General features: G+C 36.0%; 1 protein-coding gene across 1 annotated transcript in view; it reads left to right on the forward strand.

The window, feature by feature from the left end:
• LOC105437214 (nuclear distribution protein nudE-like 1) overlaps positions 1-15,109 on the forward strand; it is a 38,998-nt gene that overhangs the window by 1,286 nt on the left and 22,603 nt on the right. Inside the window, exons 2-3 of the mRNA XM_030984451.1 lie at positions 3,461-3,614; positions 4,760-4,908. Of these exons, the coding sequence (XP_030840311.1) occupies positions 3,461-3,614; positions 4,760-4,908 (303 nt within the window). The remainder of the gene's footprint in view (positions 1-3,460; positions 3,615-4,759; positions 4,909-15,109) is intronic.

The following is a 15,109-nucleotide window of genomic DNA, read 5'->3' on the forward strand; positions in this document are numbered from 1 at the left end:
TTTGTATACCAGTATCATTTTTATTTTAATTCAGAACATACAGTACACGTACCTACATGTGTATCATTGTGCATTTGAAGAAATGGTTGTTGTTGTTGATTTCGTTCTTTGATGAACTGAGAAGTGGACTGCAGCTGCCAGTACATGTACACAGTCCCACATACTTATCTCACTTAAATGTACCTGAGGGTTCAAACGGGCTATACAGCATATCCTGAGCTCACTATTGCATGCAGCCATGCACATGTACAAAGTCTTGACCTTGTACATTCATGAGCAATAAGTGCCAGTACATGTACACAGTCCCACATACTGATCTCACTTAAATGTACCTGAGGGTTCAAACGGGCTATACAGCATATCCTGAGCTCACTATTGCATGCAGCCATGCACATGTACAAAGTCTTGACCTTGTACATTCATGAGCAATAAGTAAGAGAGAAAAGGTGATAATATTTTTCAATACGTAATGTATATAACTTTTAAGTACTCTAACACATAACTGTACTGTATTTAAATAGTTTTGCAACATTAGAAATTGCAAGTGCTTGAAACAAAAGCAAGCCTACATGTAGAAAAGCTAAAATCCACCACAACCCAATAAAATCTTTCAGTCATGTCTCGGGTCATTTTTACTATAAACAGCCAAACCTGTCTGAGGCTACCAATGTGGTGCTCTAGCATTGTAAAGAATTAATTACTTCTAGGTACAGCATACCCATTTTACATTTATCTCACCTGGGTCGAGTGTGGCAAAAGTGTAAATTAATGTCTTGCCATATTTGTGGCTTACTGTACATTGTACATTGTGGCTTACACCCAGTAAATAAGATCGATTGATCGATCTGTATTGAAAAACAAGTCAGAAAAAATCTTGGAACCAGCGGGACTTTAACCAAGATTTTTTCTGACTTGTTTTTCAATACAGATCGATCAATCGATCTTATTTACTGGGTGTAAGCCACAAATATGTTTAAATGATTGAAATTTCTCCCACGAAGCAATACATTTATAAAAAGTTATTGTCCTTGGCGGACTAATGAATATAAAGTCAGAATGAATCAGGAGAGCTTGGGTATTTGTTTCTAGTTCATCTTGACTGTACCATGGACCAGTGATGGCCTGGTGGTAGAGTCGCTGCCCGGCAAGCAGTAGATGCAGGTTCAAGTCCCGCTGGTTCCAAGATTTTTCTGAATTGTTTTTCAATACAGATCAATCAATCAATATTATTTACTGGGTGTAAGCCACAAATATACATGTACTTTAAATACTTCCTCCAAATAATTTCTCCAAGGAAGCATTACATTTATAAAAAATAAGCATATTTTTATCAACACTACAGTAAACACAGCATTTATAATACTAGTGTACCAGTGGAAACATGACTCTTTGATTGCAGATGCATCCAGTATTTCCACCAAGCAAGAACTGAATCCCCTCTACTTTTCCCTTTGAATTGATGAATTTTGAAAAGAAAAACAGAAATTACATACATGTACATGTACATTGTACCTGAATACAGTTTTTGTACATTGTGAACTGTTACATGTTTGTAAATGATATTGTATTCTGCTACATGTACATGTACATGTACATTGTAGTTAAATCTGAATGCCTTCAAAGTAAATTCTACATTTCTATCAGTCATCTAGACTCTGAATTGTAAATGCATTTACATTATAAGCTTTGAAATATCATTTCTATGAAGATGATTAGATGATACATCATGTTGTATTGTATAGTAAATTGAATGGTGTTTTAATGTGTGCATGCTTCCAAAGCAGCCAGTAGGATTCCGGTGGCTGCCAACTTCCACGTCATCGATTGAGATACCAGTTCCTGTTCTCTACCCAGTAATCATCACAGATTCCATGAATGCCATTCTAGAGCCCTCTTCCATCAGTAGGCTGTGATATTTACATTTGAGTTGTCCTCACGATACCGGCTTTTTGCTCAGATATAATTACTGATGATAGGATAGAAAACTAGATATGTCCATCAACACCATGCTTATTATCTAACAGAGAGAGAGGGAGAGATACAAGGGGGGGGGGGGTGAAGAGGTTGTAAGAGGGAGAGAGGAAGAGATGGATAGAGGGAGAGGGGGAGTGGTACATGTACATTGTAGATGGATGAAGGGAAAGATGGACAGGGTTGGGATGAGAATGGGGGAGAATTGTGGACACAGAGAGATCTTGAAAAAGGGCTAATTGATTAATTTAAATGAGATCTACATGTACTGTACATGTACATGTCCAGGTACACTGTACATGTAGACTTGTGAGTACCCAGTGTATTTACATTTGTACATGTGCATGTGTACATGTACAGTACAGTATGTCCTCGTCTGGATGGTTGTTGCATACATGTATTACATGAAAGCAAAGATGGAGAATTTAAGGCCATCCTTATCCTCTTAACCTTTTTAATTACTATTATGTCTCTTTTTCATAGAATTGATTGTTGATGACTGAATAATCCCCAAATGTACATGAGATAATGACTACATTGTTATGTACATGTACGTAATTGTATTATTGTACCAGACTACATGTACATGTACCAGTGTTGAGGTGCGAATGTATTTATCAGACAAACATTACTACATTTACATGTAGTGTACATGTACACTGTAGATATCAGGCATTCTTGTCAATCATACTGGTTCCTGATTATAGTGTACCTGTACACAAAATGTACATGTACATGTAGATCTATTGTGACTTACATCTGTATACCGGTCCGGTAGTACAATACCGATATTACATGTACATGTACATGTACCTGTACACGTACACCTCTACATGTACATCATGAATGTCTGCATCAATTGATGTGTAGCCAATCGTGTTTCAATATTAGCTTTAGGTTCGGCTCCATTCATCATAACTTTTTTGTGAAAATGTCAAAATGTGTTTGGCTTTGCAAATAACTATTCTGTCACTCAAAGCTCATGCCCAGTCTCGACTGATGCTTATATTGAGATAAATACTGTTGGGAGTGTACACGTTGTCTATGGCAAATACATGTACAGTACATGGTAAAACTAACTCATTGAGCCAATTCTGTACGCACTGTCTTTGATGATTGGTGTCATTTTTAACCTGACAGCTTTGAATACTGCTGTTACTAACTTACTATGTTAGGATATTAAAAAATACCCATGTAGTGTGCATCACAAAAACATCTTATACTAAGATATGCTGTAGGCATTGTGAAGTGACATTACACAAATGTAGTACAGGTACACTACTACTGTATGTTGTGCATCATGGATAAAAAGAAACTTGTAATCTTTGATTTTTTTTTAATTTAACTTCTATTAAAATGTAATTCACACTTTAGACAATGAGTCTGAAGTCGAAATAAACTAATTCACTTTCATAATTTCTGTGTTATCATTGCTTAATAAAGATTTTCTCTTGTCATTTTTCTCTCTCTCTTGTTTTCAACATTTTAGTCTGAGTGAGACGAAGGAGGAGCTAGAGGAATATCAGATCAGTAGTCAGGAGTTAGAAGCAGAGCTGGAAACACAACTAGAACAGTCAGAGTCTAAGGTCAAAGATCTCGCATCTACTAAAGAAAGATTATCAACAGAATGTGATAATTTAAAGGTAAGATATAAAATTATGTGGAATTTGTAATACAGGTACAGGGTAGCACTTTGACTGCATGTCTTGTGTGTGATGATACAAGCATGTAGTACATTAACATCTACTTTTTATTGTTTGGGGTGCAAATTAGTGCTGTAACATCACGGATATCTCCAATTCCGTTTAACCGCCTGTCAAAACCGGACGGTTTTCGGTTAAACGATTTATTTAAAAAAATAAATAAAAAAAAAAAAAAAAAAAAAAAAAAAAATCATTTTTTTTTTTTTTTTTTTTTTTGGCTGTGTGAAAAAGCAGGAAGGTGATTTAACTGAAGGTGCCGATTTGTGCTTGTGAACTTGTCACAAATAATAGAAATAATAGTAACAATGTCGTTTTAGAATAATGTGTAAGATCATTAAAGTAAATTAAAAAGAGTAGAGGACCTTGGATAGAACCTTGTGGTACACCATGTGTTAAACTTGGATGAATATATATTGAGATCTATTACAAAGATTACTTTCAAACCAAGATGACAGACAAATTGGAGTGTTGTTCTAGTTTCCAAGTGGTAAGTCATCACACCGATTACTGAGCTGGGAGACATTGCCAGGCATAGTGCCAGGCGGAGGGGCATAAATCGAAACTTTAAAAAAAAAAAAAAAAAAAAAAAAAAAATTATAAAAAAAAAAAAAAAAATTATAAAAAAACAAAAAAAAAAAAAAAAAAAAAAAAAAACGGGATAACGAAACCGTCCAATTGAAAACGGAATCCGCCATGGGCGGTCGGATACCGGACGGTTAAACGTTTGACTACAGCACTAGTGCAAATTACTCAGATTTAGAAACACTAAATAATCTATAAATTTCTTGTAGTAGGATTTTGTTTTCTTCAGATCTCAGTGATTTCACTTTCGATGCATATGGATGGATCCAGAATTTTTGTCAACATTTGTTTATTATGATCGTCTAAAGTTTTATCACAAATTTTGTCTATTTGCATAAAATTGAAGGAAGCGAAAGTACTTGTATTGGAGGAAAACTGGATATGAAGGAGCCCCTTGAGAAGAGCAAACCTATTTTTGACCCCAGTCTCATTACGTCATCATTATCATGTGATATAATTGCTTTCTGTGTTAAAGACAAAACTCAAACTTTTTCATCATGCAGGAGAAACTGGAGATGTCCCAGGATAACTACTTACGGCAAATCAACGAGCTGCAGGATGAACTAGCACAAATTAAGGCCATCCGGGAGGAACTTCAAAAATACATCAGGGAACTCGAGCAGACAAACGATGATTTAGAAAGAGCCAAAAGGTGAGTGCCTTTTTGTTTTCCCCCTCCTCCCCCTCCTCCCCCCTCCTCCCCTCTCTCCAGGATGCTGATGGCCTGTTCAGACTAGGGGAATTTATACCAACTTTGGATAAAGAAACGTTCCTTTAATAAAGAATCATCATAGTTCATGCAGCAGCAGGGGTGTACCGGTACATTTATGAAGAGGGATATTGTACCCCAAAACACCATCATTACAAGGAAACTAGTTTAGAAGAGGTTACATGTAGATGACATGTACAGGTCAGGTACAGTACAGTACATGTGGTACATGTACATGTAGTTTTAAACCCAGTTTTAAACAGTTTAAACAGCTATAATTGTTGTACGATGCAGCGTTCAGACAAGAGAGTGAGTGACCCTGATTCTTTTTCGAATTTTTGTTCGAAAATGATGCTCAACCATCTGTTTCATGATACAACAATGTTTCTTTAATATGCAATGTTTTATTATTCAACGTTCAGACTGGTAAGAATTAAGCAGTTTTCGTACATGTAAAGCCTTACAATAAGTTTTGGTTAGTCTGAATGGGGGGGGGGGGGGGGGGGAGAGGAAGTGAGCAGCTTTGCCAGAAATTCCACATATCGATCATGAGGTGTATTTTCATTACCCAAAGAGTAAAAGTAACACTGACGCCACTGATCTGGGTATATTAACCCAATTAATAGGCCACTAATTTACCCAGCTTTACAGTAAAGAGTAATGACGTGGCATCAGGCTCATGAAAAACGGGACTGGTTTCCTTGGTTGGGAAGTGCTTATCAATTTCAGTCTTATTTTTTAAAGCTCAAGATTCCAAACGCTATGGTGAGGACAGTGTACCTCCTGTGCTGGGACTTATGAGTAGAAAGATGACTGTTCCATGGAAGAAGATAGCAAAGGCATTAGGGTTATAAATCTTTCCTGTTGTCGTACATTAGCCTTATCTGTTTACAGTAATATTTTGAATATCTGCTGAGATCCAGAAAGGTGTTACCCATACTTTAACATGGAGGTAACACCCTTCTGGCTGTCAATGGGTGATATCATATTTATATATTGCTGCGCTATCTCCATTATTGACTACAGTGTTTATTCATTAGGGTAACTCCCAGAGCAGCTGTTTTGTGTAGGCTGTCAGTATACAGATATGAACAGGACAAGATCTTGATGTCATCTGTGCCAATAATAAACCAAGTATCGCCCCTGTGACATGCTTTCGACAGCTTGTTCAGCTGTGAAATAAATAAATCAAATTTCCTGGGAGCAGGGGTATGACAAGAATGTGCCCTCAAGTTCAGTGCTCCTTCACCGTCCCAGTTTTTTGGCTTTTAACCCATCACCTTCCAATGGCTTCCATGATAAAATTCAAGCTCATATGGTTGCATAGTCATGTGACTCATGTATAGCAGTACATGTACTATTTAGCGTTTTATTTTGAAATGTACTTTAATAAAGATTTACATGTAAACTGAAATAGCAAAATATGCAGGAGCTGTGAATGGCACATAAAACAAACTATCAGAATTGCCCATGTGGAAATGCATTATTTTCTGGAGAGCTAATGCAATGTTTGATGCACAAGGTCCTGTATATTTTCAAGTACAGTACTGTTCTTCAGGGAATAATTTTCTTCAAATTTTTTGATTAGCAATTTCAGGCGATGGATAAATATTTCAAATGAAATTCTGTACATTTCTATGGAAGAAAACTGCTACACAAAAGATATTTTGTATAGCAGTCATGCAAAAATGCATAGCAAATTGCGATGCGATACCAGGAAAATTATTCCCTGTTCTTCCAATTCAATACAAAATCTGAAGGTGTATTTCCAAATAATAGTACCAAAGATTTAATGTTATTTGAAAACAACAAATGTTTGTGAGATAACACAGAGGCGGGATTGATTCAAATGCCATCATTCAAGGTTGTTTCTTCCCACGAAAATGGTGATGACCACAGAAAGAAAGCCATTCTCCATCGACTCCGTATTAAAAATCATTGTCTTGCCTTTTGTCATCGTAGAGGCATTGGTATTTGTGGTTCTATTGATTTGGAATCTATGGAGTGTTGTGGCACCACTGTTACTGTTAGATTTCACCTTGTTTAGATGTCATGTGTATATTTAAAAACCAATTATTACTGTAGGCTCACTGTAGCTTGATGATGGATGAACATAAACAATTTTCACTGTTAGAACAACAAAATCAGAGAGAAGAGAGTGACATAAAGGGTACAAAACATTCATGAACAATACCTTTTCACTTTAAAAAATGCATGTAATGTACATGTACATGTAGATCAAAGAAATAGAATGTACATGTACACATATACACAAGTATATTTTGTAAACTCAAAATAACAACTTCAAGAAAATCACATGCATTGCTGCAACACAATAGAAACCAGAACAGCATACTTCCTGGCCCTAGTCCATTGTTTCTAATCTTTGTCTTGCAAAGGACCCACCTCAAAAGCAATGTGATGATATTGTTGCTCTTTTTGTCTACAAACAAATAGCATTGATTTATTGAATGAAAGAAACATTGGCTTGAGAGTTGAGAGAAACTCAAGAAAACAATTTACAAACTTCATGAAAGAGGAAAACGCGCCGTCAATCACTGGTGTCGCAATTAGTTTAGAGGAAACCATATTATTGCCAAACATGTGACGTCTGCATTGGACATGGAAAATAGTTGGTTAATAGTTTTGTGAACTTCCTGTTTTTCATGTGTCAGCGGGGAAAACAGATAAAAGTAGAAGACTTGTGACTGTTTTGAAAAAAATAAGTTGATCCAATTTTTGAAAATAATTTTGTTGATTACTGCACATGGTGCATGAATTATTTTGTGTACAAGACTTTCTCATGTACATGTACCAGTGGGGAAAACTGTTCTGTACAGAATCAGATACATGTTGAGAGAATTTACTAAAGTTCTACAAAAGCTAAAAAAGGAGCCTTTAGACAAAAATAAAAACATTAAAAAAAAAAAAAAAAAAAAAATATATATAACACTTCAGGCCGTGAGAATATACACTGTAGATTGTTGTCAAGGAAATCTCATACTTTCAATTCATAAAAAAAAAGAAGCTTATTGAGTTCCCCTGAAGAAAGCACTTCTACAATAGGCCCATTTACACAGCCCCAAAATCATTTTTATAAACTATCTTTTTTTTTTACTGCCATTTACTCTACTGGAAAAGCCCGTAAAATCCATTGGTGTTTGCTCATTCTGGTTTTGTGAGTAGTGTGCATCCACGACTTGTCGCTGCTCTGCATGCTAATGCACAAGAGCAAGGAGAGTCATGTGACCAAAAACCAGAATCATTGACCAGTGTTTAGAGAGCGAGCATTTACATGTATACTGCAAAAATCTGTGAAATTTCTGCAGGCATTTAAAAAAACCACACTCTAGAGGTGGGTTTTTCAATTTTTTTTTTTTTTGGTAGTGTTTTTAGATAGTTGCCCATTAACTTCTGACAAAACACTGAAACATGAGAACAAAATTTGCTTGTAGTGGAAGTAGTACAGACATGTGTACATGTAAATGATGTAATGTAGATGGACCTGTGACATTCCAATTGAATGTGTCACCTTCCATAGCATAGAACGAGCAGCTGGGAAATACTCCGTCCTCCGAACTTGACATTGTTTTGCTTTCCACACGTGATTGCGACAACCTTTGGAGCAGTGTCAAGTGATTGTGCCGGTCGATGATTCATTCATTTATCTTCCTTTAATTGCAATTCAATTGCCATGTTTACATTTCAATGTTCACTAGACCTGAGGGATTGTGATGTTATATTTTTATCACCCTAGGAATGATATTTTATGCTTATTTATAGGGTGAGCAAAGTGTCAGGGTTGAATGAGGCCTTTCTTTGTTGACTTAAAAGCAGTCTGTGTAAAACTAGGCCTGTTAGGAAGGACCTACAATCTACATGTACATTTTCATTTACATGTACATGTACAGTGTATGAAGATGTACAGTAGATACATGTACATGTACATTTAGGACTACAAGTACATTTTACATGTACTGTACTTTACATGAGTTAATTGGTACATGTACCAACAAATAACATAATTTATTGGTTATAAAAGATATGTAGAGGGCCAGAGGACAGCATTTTTTTTTTCTACATGTACAACTGTACATGGAGGCCTTCATGTGTACTTTGGAGTGTGTAGGCTATAATTTCCTTGCACCATTAAAAAAAACATGTGCCTACAGGTAGTTCAGTGGGGAAACCTAGTTTTGTTGATAACAGTACCGGTATCAATCACTTGCTTGAAAGAATTTTGATACTACTGGTAGTTTAAAAAGCTCAGCTCATTCACATATTTTGAAACACTAAAAAAAGATGGTACGTCCTTGTCAAGTCTATGAAAACTCGGCTTGACAAATCTGTTTTTCAAACAGCTAACTATGAAACCTGAAAATTTCACACATGTGAAATGTTTGCAAATTGTTTCAGAGCCCTAAATTCATGAACTTCTAAAAATCAACAAAATATGATCAAATTCTGAGATAAATTTGTTCTCAGCCAATCAAAGGCAATGATTTCAGTAGCTTATAACAATTCTTGTAACTTGGTATTAATAATAAGTTTTATGAAACGGGGCCCAGATTCAGGAATGTGGTTCAATTTCATGCCAAAAAATAATTAATACTGTAACTGACAGTCTGTCACAACACCAAATTCTAGAAATTTGTGAATATTTCTTGCCATAAAATAAATCACTCTAGTTTACAAATCAAGAAAGATTCTTGTTTCCATCACATTAGACAGATTGGCTGGAATGCTCCCCAGGGAGTGGAGAATGTGCATACATTGTGTGCGGGTAAGCCTGAATCCGATGACCGGGGTACCAGTAATAATATGATTGCAGGGCCCTCAGGGAGAACAGTATGAATACTGATGAGGCTACACAAGACTTATTATTATGATTCTTATTATTACAAACAACAAACAATAGTGTATGTACCGGTAAATGTACATGTAGTTCAGACCCTGTTGAAAGTGATGTCGTGGTTCAACCAACATTCCAACAAGTATAGGGCTTGTGCATTTTAAACTGCACTCTTCAAGAGGGTGTGGTGACACTTTCCATGAGTGAAGTTCTTTTACTTGCCTATTGAGCTAGCTGTTTGGCCCTGAGTGAAGAGGTCACATACTGCTCCATTGGTGTTGAAACATGCCCTCTCCAATAGTGATATTGGTGACATGCATGTAAATGTAGTCTCAAAGTACAGACAGTTTTTGAAAAAGAGTTAATACCCAAGATCAATTTTAATAAAAATCAATGACCAACAAGAGCAATTTTGAAATTTATGACAGAGCTCAGTACATTATACATGTGTACATGTAGGATTTGTGCAATACATGTACATCTGTTATTTGTTGAGAGTAAGAAGGGTATAATTAAGTCATACAGTGTATAGTAAATAAATACAGAGTTAATGTACATGTACATACATTCTTCTGCCTTTGAACAGATGAGTATTACATGTAGTTGTAATGTTATTGTTTAATAAAGTATATTGCAGCAATGTTTGGAGTTGCCAACTTGCCACGTGTAATACCATTATGTGCCTAACAGAAGGGCATGAACAGATTTGAAGGGTTTCAAGTTTTGACCTTTCCTTGCCTATTGTAAATCTACATAACATTACCAGTTACTCTAAAAGATGTGGAGAGTTGTTTACTACATACTGTACGTGTACAGTGTATGTGTATTAGGCCTGAGTCGAAACGGGTCCCCGCCCGGGCCCCGACCGTCGAGCTGAAACCCGGTTTTTGGTTTTCGGGTTTCGGGTTTTTCAAAATTAAATTTCACACTGATATTTTGAAATATAGAACTAAAAATATGGAATTCACAAACTTATATTTCAATATAATCAAATAAATATGCTTTAGAAATAAATGGATATTGTTTCAGTTGACGGTAGGTGTTTTTATCGCTCTAAAATTGAGGCTGCAAGAAAGGAATCACGCTTCGTGGTACCGATCGAGTGCGTTCAGAAACGGAAGTGGAAATAGATCTATGACCCACTGAAGACAGAGCAAGAAAATGCCACACACAAGACTAAAATATTGATCAGACTATTGCAATTAAATCGTAATACTAAAGGCATTAATTTAATTGTCAAAATATATCCACAACATAATGGTTTATCCTTGATAGTTTGATGAAGGAAAATAAATTAGAGCTCTTGAAATAACATCGAAGTGCCTTTCGTTCGTTCTAAAAAATGCGTGTATAACGGCAAGCAGAAGTTACGAGTCATGCACGTTTAAATCCCTACACCGTCATCCGACCTGATCGGAACAATAAGCATTAAACCAATTAAAAAACATCACGTAAGACTTTAAGGGACTCCAATTCAACAAAATTACCGTAAAATAATTATTTGCTTTGACAAATAATACTATAGATATTCATAATATCTTACAGAAATAATGATATTTCATGAGCTACGTACTCGATATCGAGTTCAGCTAGCCATCATTTTGAAATGAGACGTAGTTGTCATGCATGCAGCGCAGAATGCGGCAGCTCGCAGCTATAGAGAGGGAAAAAAAAAATCACGTAATAGTCACGTGAATATCACGTGATCTCAGGCCCGCGCTTTTTCCTCTCTCTTCTGCATACTGCCCTCTACAGTCTACTGCATGACAACTCCGTCTCATTTCAAAATGATGGCTAGCTGAACTCGATATCGAGTACGTAGCTCATGAAATATCATTATTTCTGTATATTATGAATATCTATAGTATTATTTGTCAAAGCAAATAATTATTTTACGGTAATTTTGTTGAATTGGAGTCCCTTAAAGTCTTCCGTGATGTTTTTTAATTGGTTTAATGCTTATTGTTCCGACCAGGATGACGGTGTAGGGATGTAAACGTGCATATCAAGCTTGAATCGTAACTTCTGCTCGCCGTTATACACGCATTTTTAGAACGAACGAAAGGCACTTCGATGTTATTTCAAGAGCTTTAATTTATTTTCCTTCATCAAACCATAGACGTAAATCAAACTATCAAGGGTAAACCATTATGTTGTGGATATATTTTGACAATTAAATTAATGCCTTTAGTATTACGATTTAATTGCAATAGTCTGATCAACATTTTAGTCTTGTGTGTGGCATTTTCTTGCTCTGTCTTCAGTGGGTCATAGATCTATTTCCACTTCCGTTTCTGAACGCACCCGATCGGTACCACGAAGCGTGATTCCTTTCTTGCAGCCTCAATTTTAGAGCGATAAAAACACCTACCGTCAACTGAAACGATATCCATTTATTTTTTAAAGCATCTTAATTTAATTCCATTGATTATTTTATTGTTTTGAAAGCAGTAACTGTCTTTTCCGTCGCATTATTAGAACAGCAACTTAGTCTAACTCCCGCCGCTGCATGCACACGATTTTTAGTGTCAGTGCAGTGGTGAAAATTTCGGGTACCCGGTCCCCGCCCGAAATTTTCAAGTCAAACCCGGGTTCGGCAAAACCCGTGATGACTCAGGCCTAATGTGTATATATTGTACCCATCTTGAGACTACACGTACACAGTTGACTCATACATGCAGAGTATCGGGGACATGTTACTTTAATACCAATGTCCCTACTATTGTCAAAAAATATGCCTACATGTACATGTATTTACAGTCGTAATTGTACGCAGTGTACAGTACACTGTCTGTATGTGCATGTACCATTTAGATTTTTACATTTTTTTGAATTCATATTTATTTCATTTCCGTCATAAAGATAAACAAAGGTATACAGAAACTATGAAAAATGTATGTACATAATTCATTTTTTCTTGGTAACTATACAAATACACTTTACACATAATAAAATTATTACAAGAAATTCTGAATTTCTGAGGAAATGAGGGGATCTACTAAAAAGCAGTGCTTGTATTTTGTGGACCCCCAGAAAAAAACAAACATATGAACAAATTTGACCCACATTCGGCCAAAAGATCAATGAGGCATTTTGTGTACCTCCCACACAGACGACGAACGTTCGAGTGCACTAGAGCGTAACACCAAGGTACCGGACTCGTCGATATTTATGAAATAGGGGTTTATCGTAGAAAACTGGTGAGAGTGTGAATGTCAACACCGCTGTGCGAGCGTGACTTGTCAACTCTCTCTCTCTCTGTCTCTCTGTCTCTCTCTTCCCTCTTCTTCTCCCCCCAAAAGAAAACAAATCAGGAAATTATATATGTTAGTCTAGTAGATGCAGATGCACATCATTGTCATCCCTCCGTCTAAGATGGGCGGGATCACCCTGCAATATGAATACGCGATTCCTTCACTACCAGATCGACCATGAATATTTAGATCTGCTCATAAAGCGAGTTCAGAGTGCCACTAATTTGCTCAATTTCAGGAAAACTAAAGAATTCAGTGTCTCATGAGAGATATAATCTAATCTCTACACATCTTTTTTGTAAAAGATCGTCAATAATATCTAAATTCCTTTCAGTAAATTGCTGAAATCAACATAAAATGTGTCTTTTCCATCGCCGCGGAGCTGAGTCAAATTCGATGGTCGAAATACGCACGGCTGCGAGCACGGTGTGTAAGCCTCATTGTCCGCTGTGTTAAAACCTCGCTTACGCACAATGCATAAAATTAATTACGGAGGTTGATGCGTAAATTTCAGAAAGCTTCTTTTTATTGGATTGAAATTGGCCCTAATTTCTCGACAACCAATCAAATTATGTGTTACATCAGACGACACGGGATTATATACCCTATGATTTGGCGCCCGAGATGGCCCAATAACAAGTCGCAGTTACGAGAATTAGCTCCTTGAAGTACACAACCCCAGTGAAAAAGGCGAATTTTCCTGTGACCTCCATAGAGAAATCACAAATTGAATGATTGTTGTCCATTTTTGAAGACGAAAAGGCCCTATTTTCCGGTATTCAAATCAGTTCGAAATTGGTATCAGTCGAAAGAACAGTATTTGAATATGTGATTTCCACCCGAGATGGTGTGTAATCAAAGTTTGTTTACCTCGTAGGAGCATTTCTTTGCACACTTAGCGCATTTTCAAAGACGATTTCACGTGTTGTAGACCGCTGAGCGAGACCGTGTGAGCAGATGCCCAAAATTTGTTCATATGTGTTTCAGATTGTACCTACAAAGTCTTGGAAAACACAAGGCAATATTACAAATTTCCTTCACCTCTATCATTAAAGGTTAGCACAGAGCCTAACTAGTATAGAGGCAATAAAATAGAATTACAAAATTTAATTTTAATAGTGTCGGCTTCGTTCATCTACGCACTATACAGTATACTGCCTAATGTACAGTACATGAAGAAGATTTTACATGTACACTGTACAGTGTGTATAATTATGTTCATGTACACTGTAAATGAGCATGCAAGTATTGCATCATACATTGTCCATACATGTACATGTACATGTACATGTATGTAGAGGCCTCTAGCCATTACAATGATACGGTTTGCAAGCCTGAAAATCTTGTTATCTTGAAGTTAATCAGATTATTCTTCCTTCATCTTGATTAAGTATAACCACAGATCCTCTTTGTTTGGGGAAGGAATTAAAATAGGATTAAGTTTGTGGGTCTCATTAACATATAGCTGTCTCTCAATCTTTATTGATTAAGTACTAGACTCTTGTCTATAGTGTGTAGGCTGTGAGAATTTTTTTCTCTATAGTACTTGTACATGTTTAATACATGAGTCAAAATACCTTACAAATCCTTCTTTTGGGAGCAGTGTACATGTACAGTATATATTGTAGATCCATGCTCATGTGCAATTCAAACAAAGTTAAGCCTGTGAAATTGAAAATGAATTAATCTTGAATTCCAGTATTACACTTTTAAAAGCCACTTTAAAATCCCACTTGTTGTTTTTGTTTTTGTTTCAATTTTTTCTTCAAATTATCATAATTTTGCATTTTAAATTATTATTATTATTATTTTTTTTTTTGGATTTTATTTCTGTATTTTTCCAAATATAAACTGAATAACAAAGAACATATAAATGTAAGGTATAATACATGAAGAGATTATTGTTTGTATATATACAAACAATAATCTCTTCATGTCAAAATGTTTTTTTACATAATATATGTACATGTACATGTACCGGTACATATAACGAAACTTAATATTTCCATAACATGTTATCATAAATTTAAAGTATTAT

The sequence above is a fragment of the Strongylocentrotus purpuratus genome, unplaced genomic scaffold, assembly GCF_000002235.5.
Source record: "Strongylocentrotus purpuratus isolate Spur 01 unplaced genomic scaffold, Spur_5.0 spur5_scaffold_14, whole genome shotgun sequence".
NCBI lineage: Eukaryota > Metazoa > Echinodermata > Echinoidea > Camarodonta > Strongylocentrotidae > Strongylocentrotus > Strongylocentrotus purpuratus.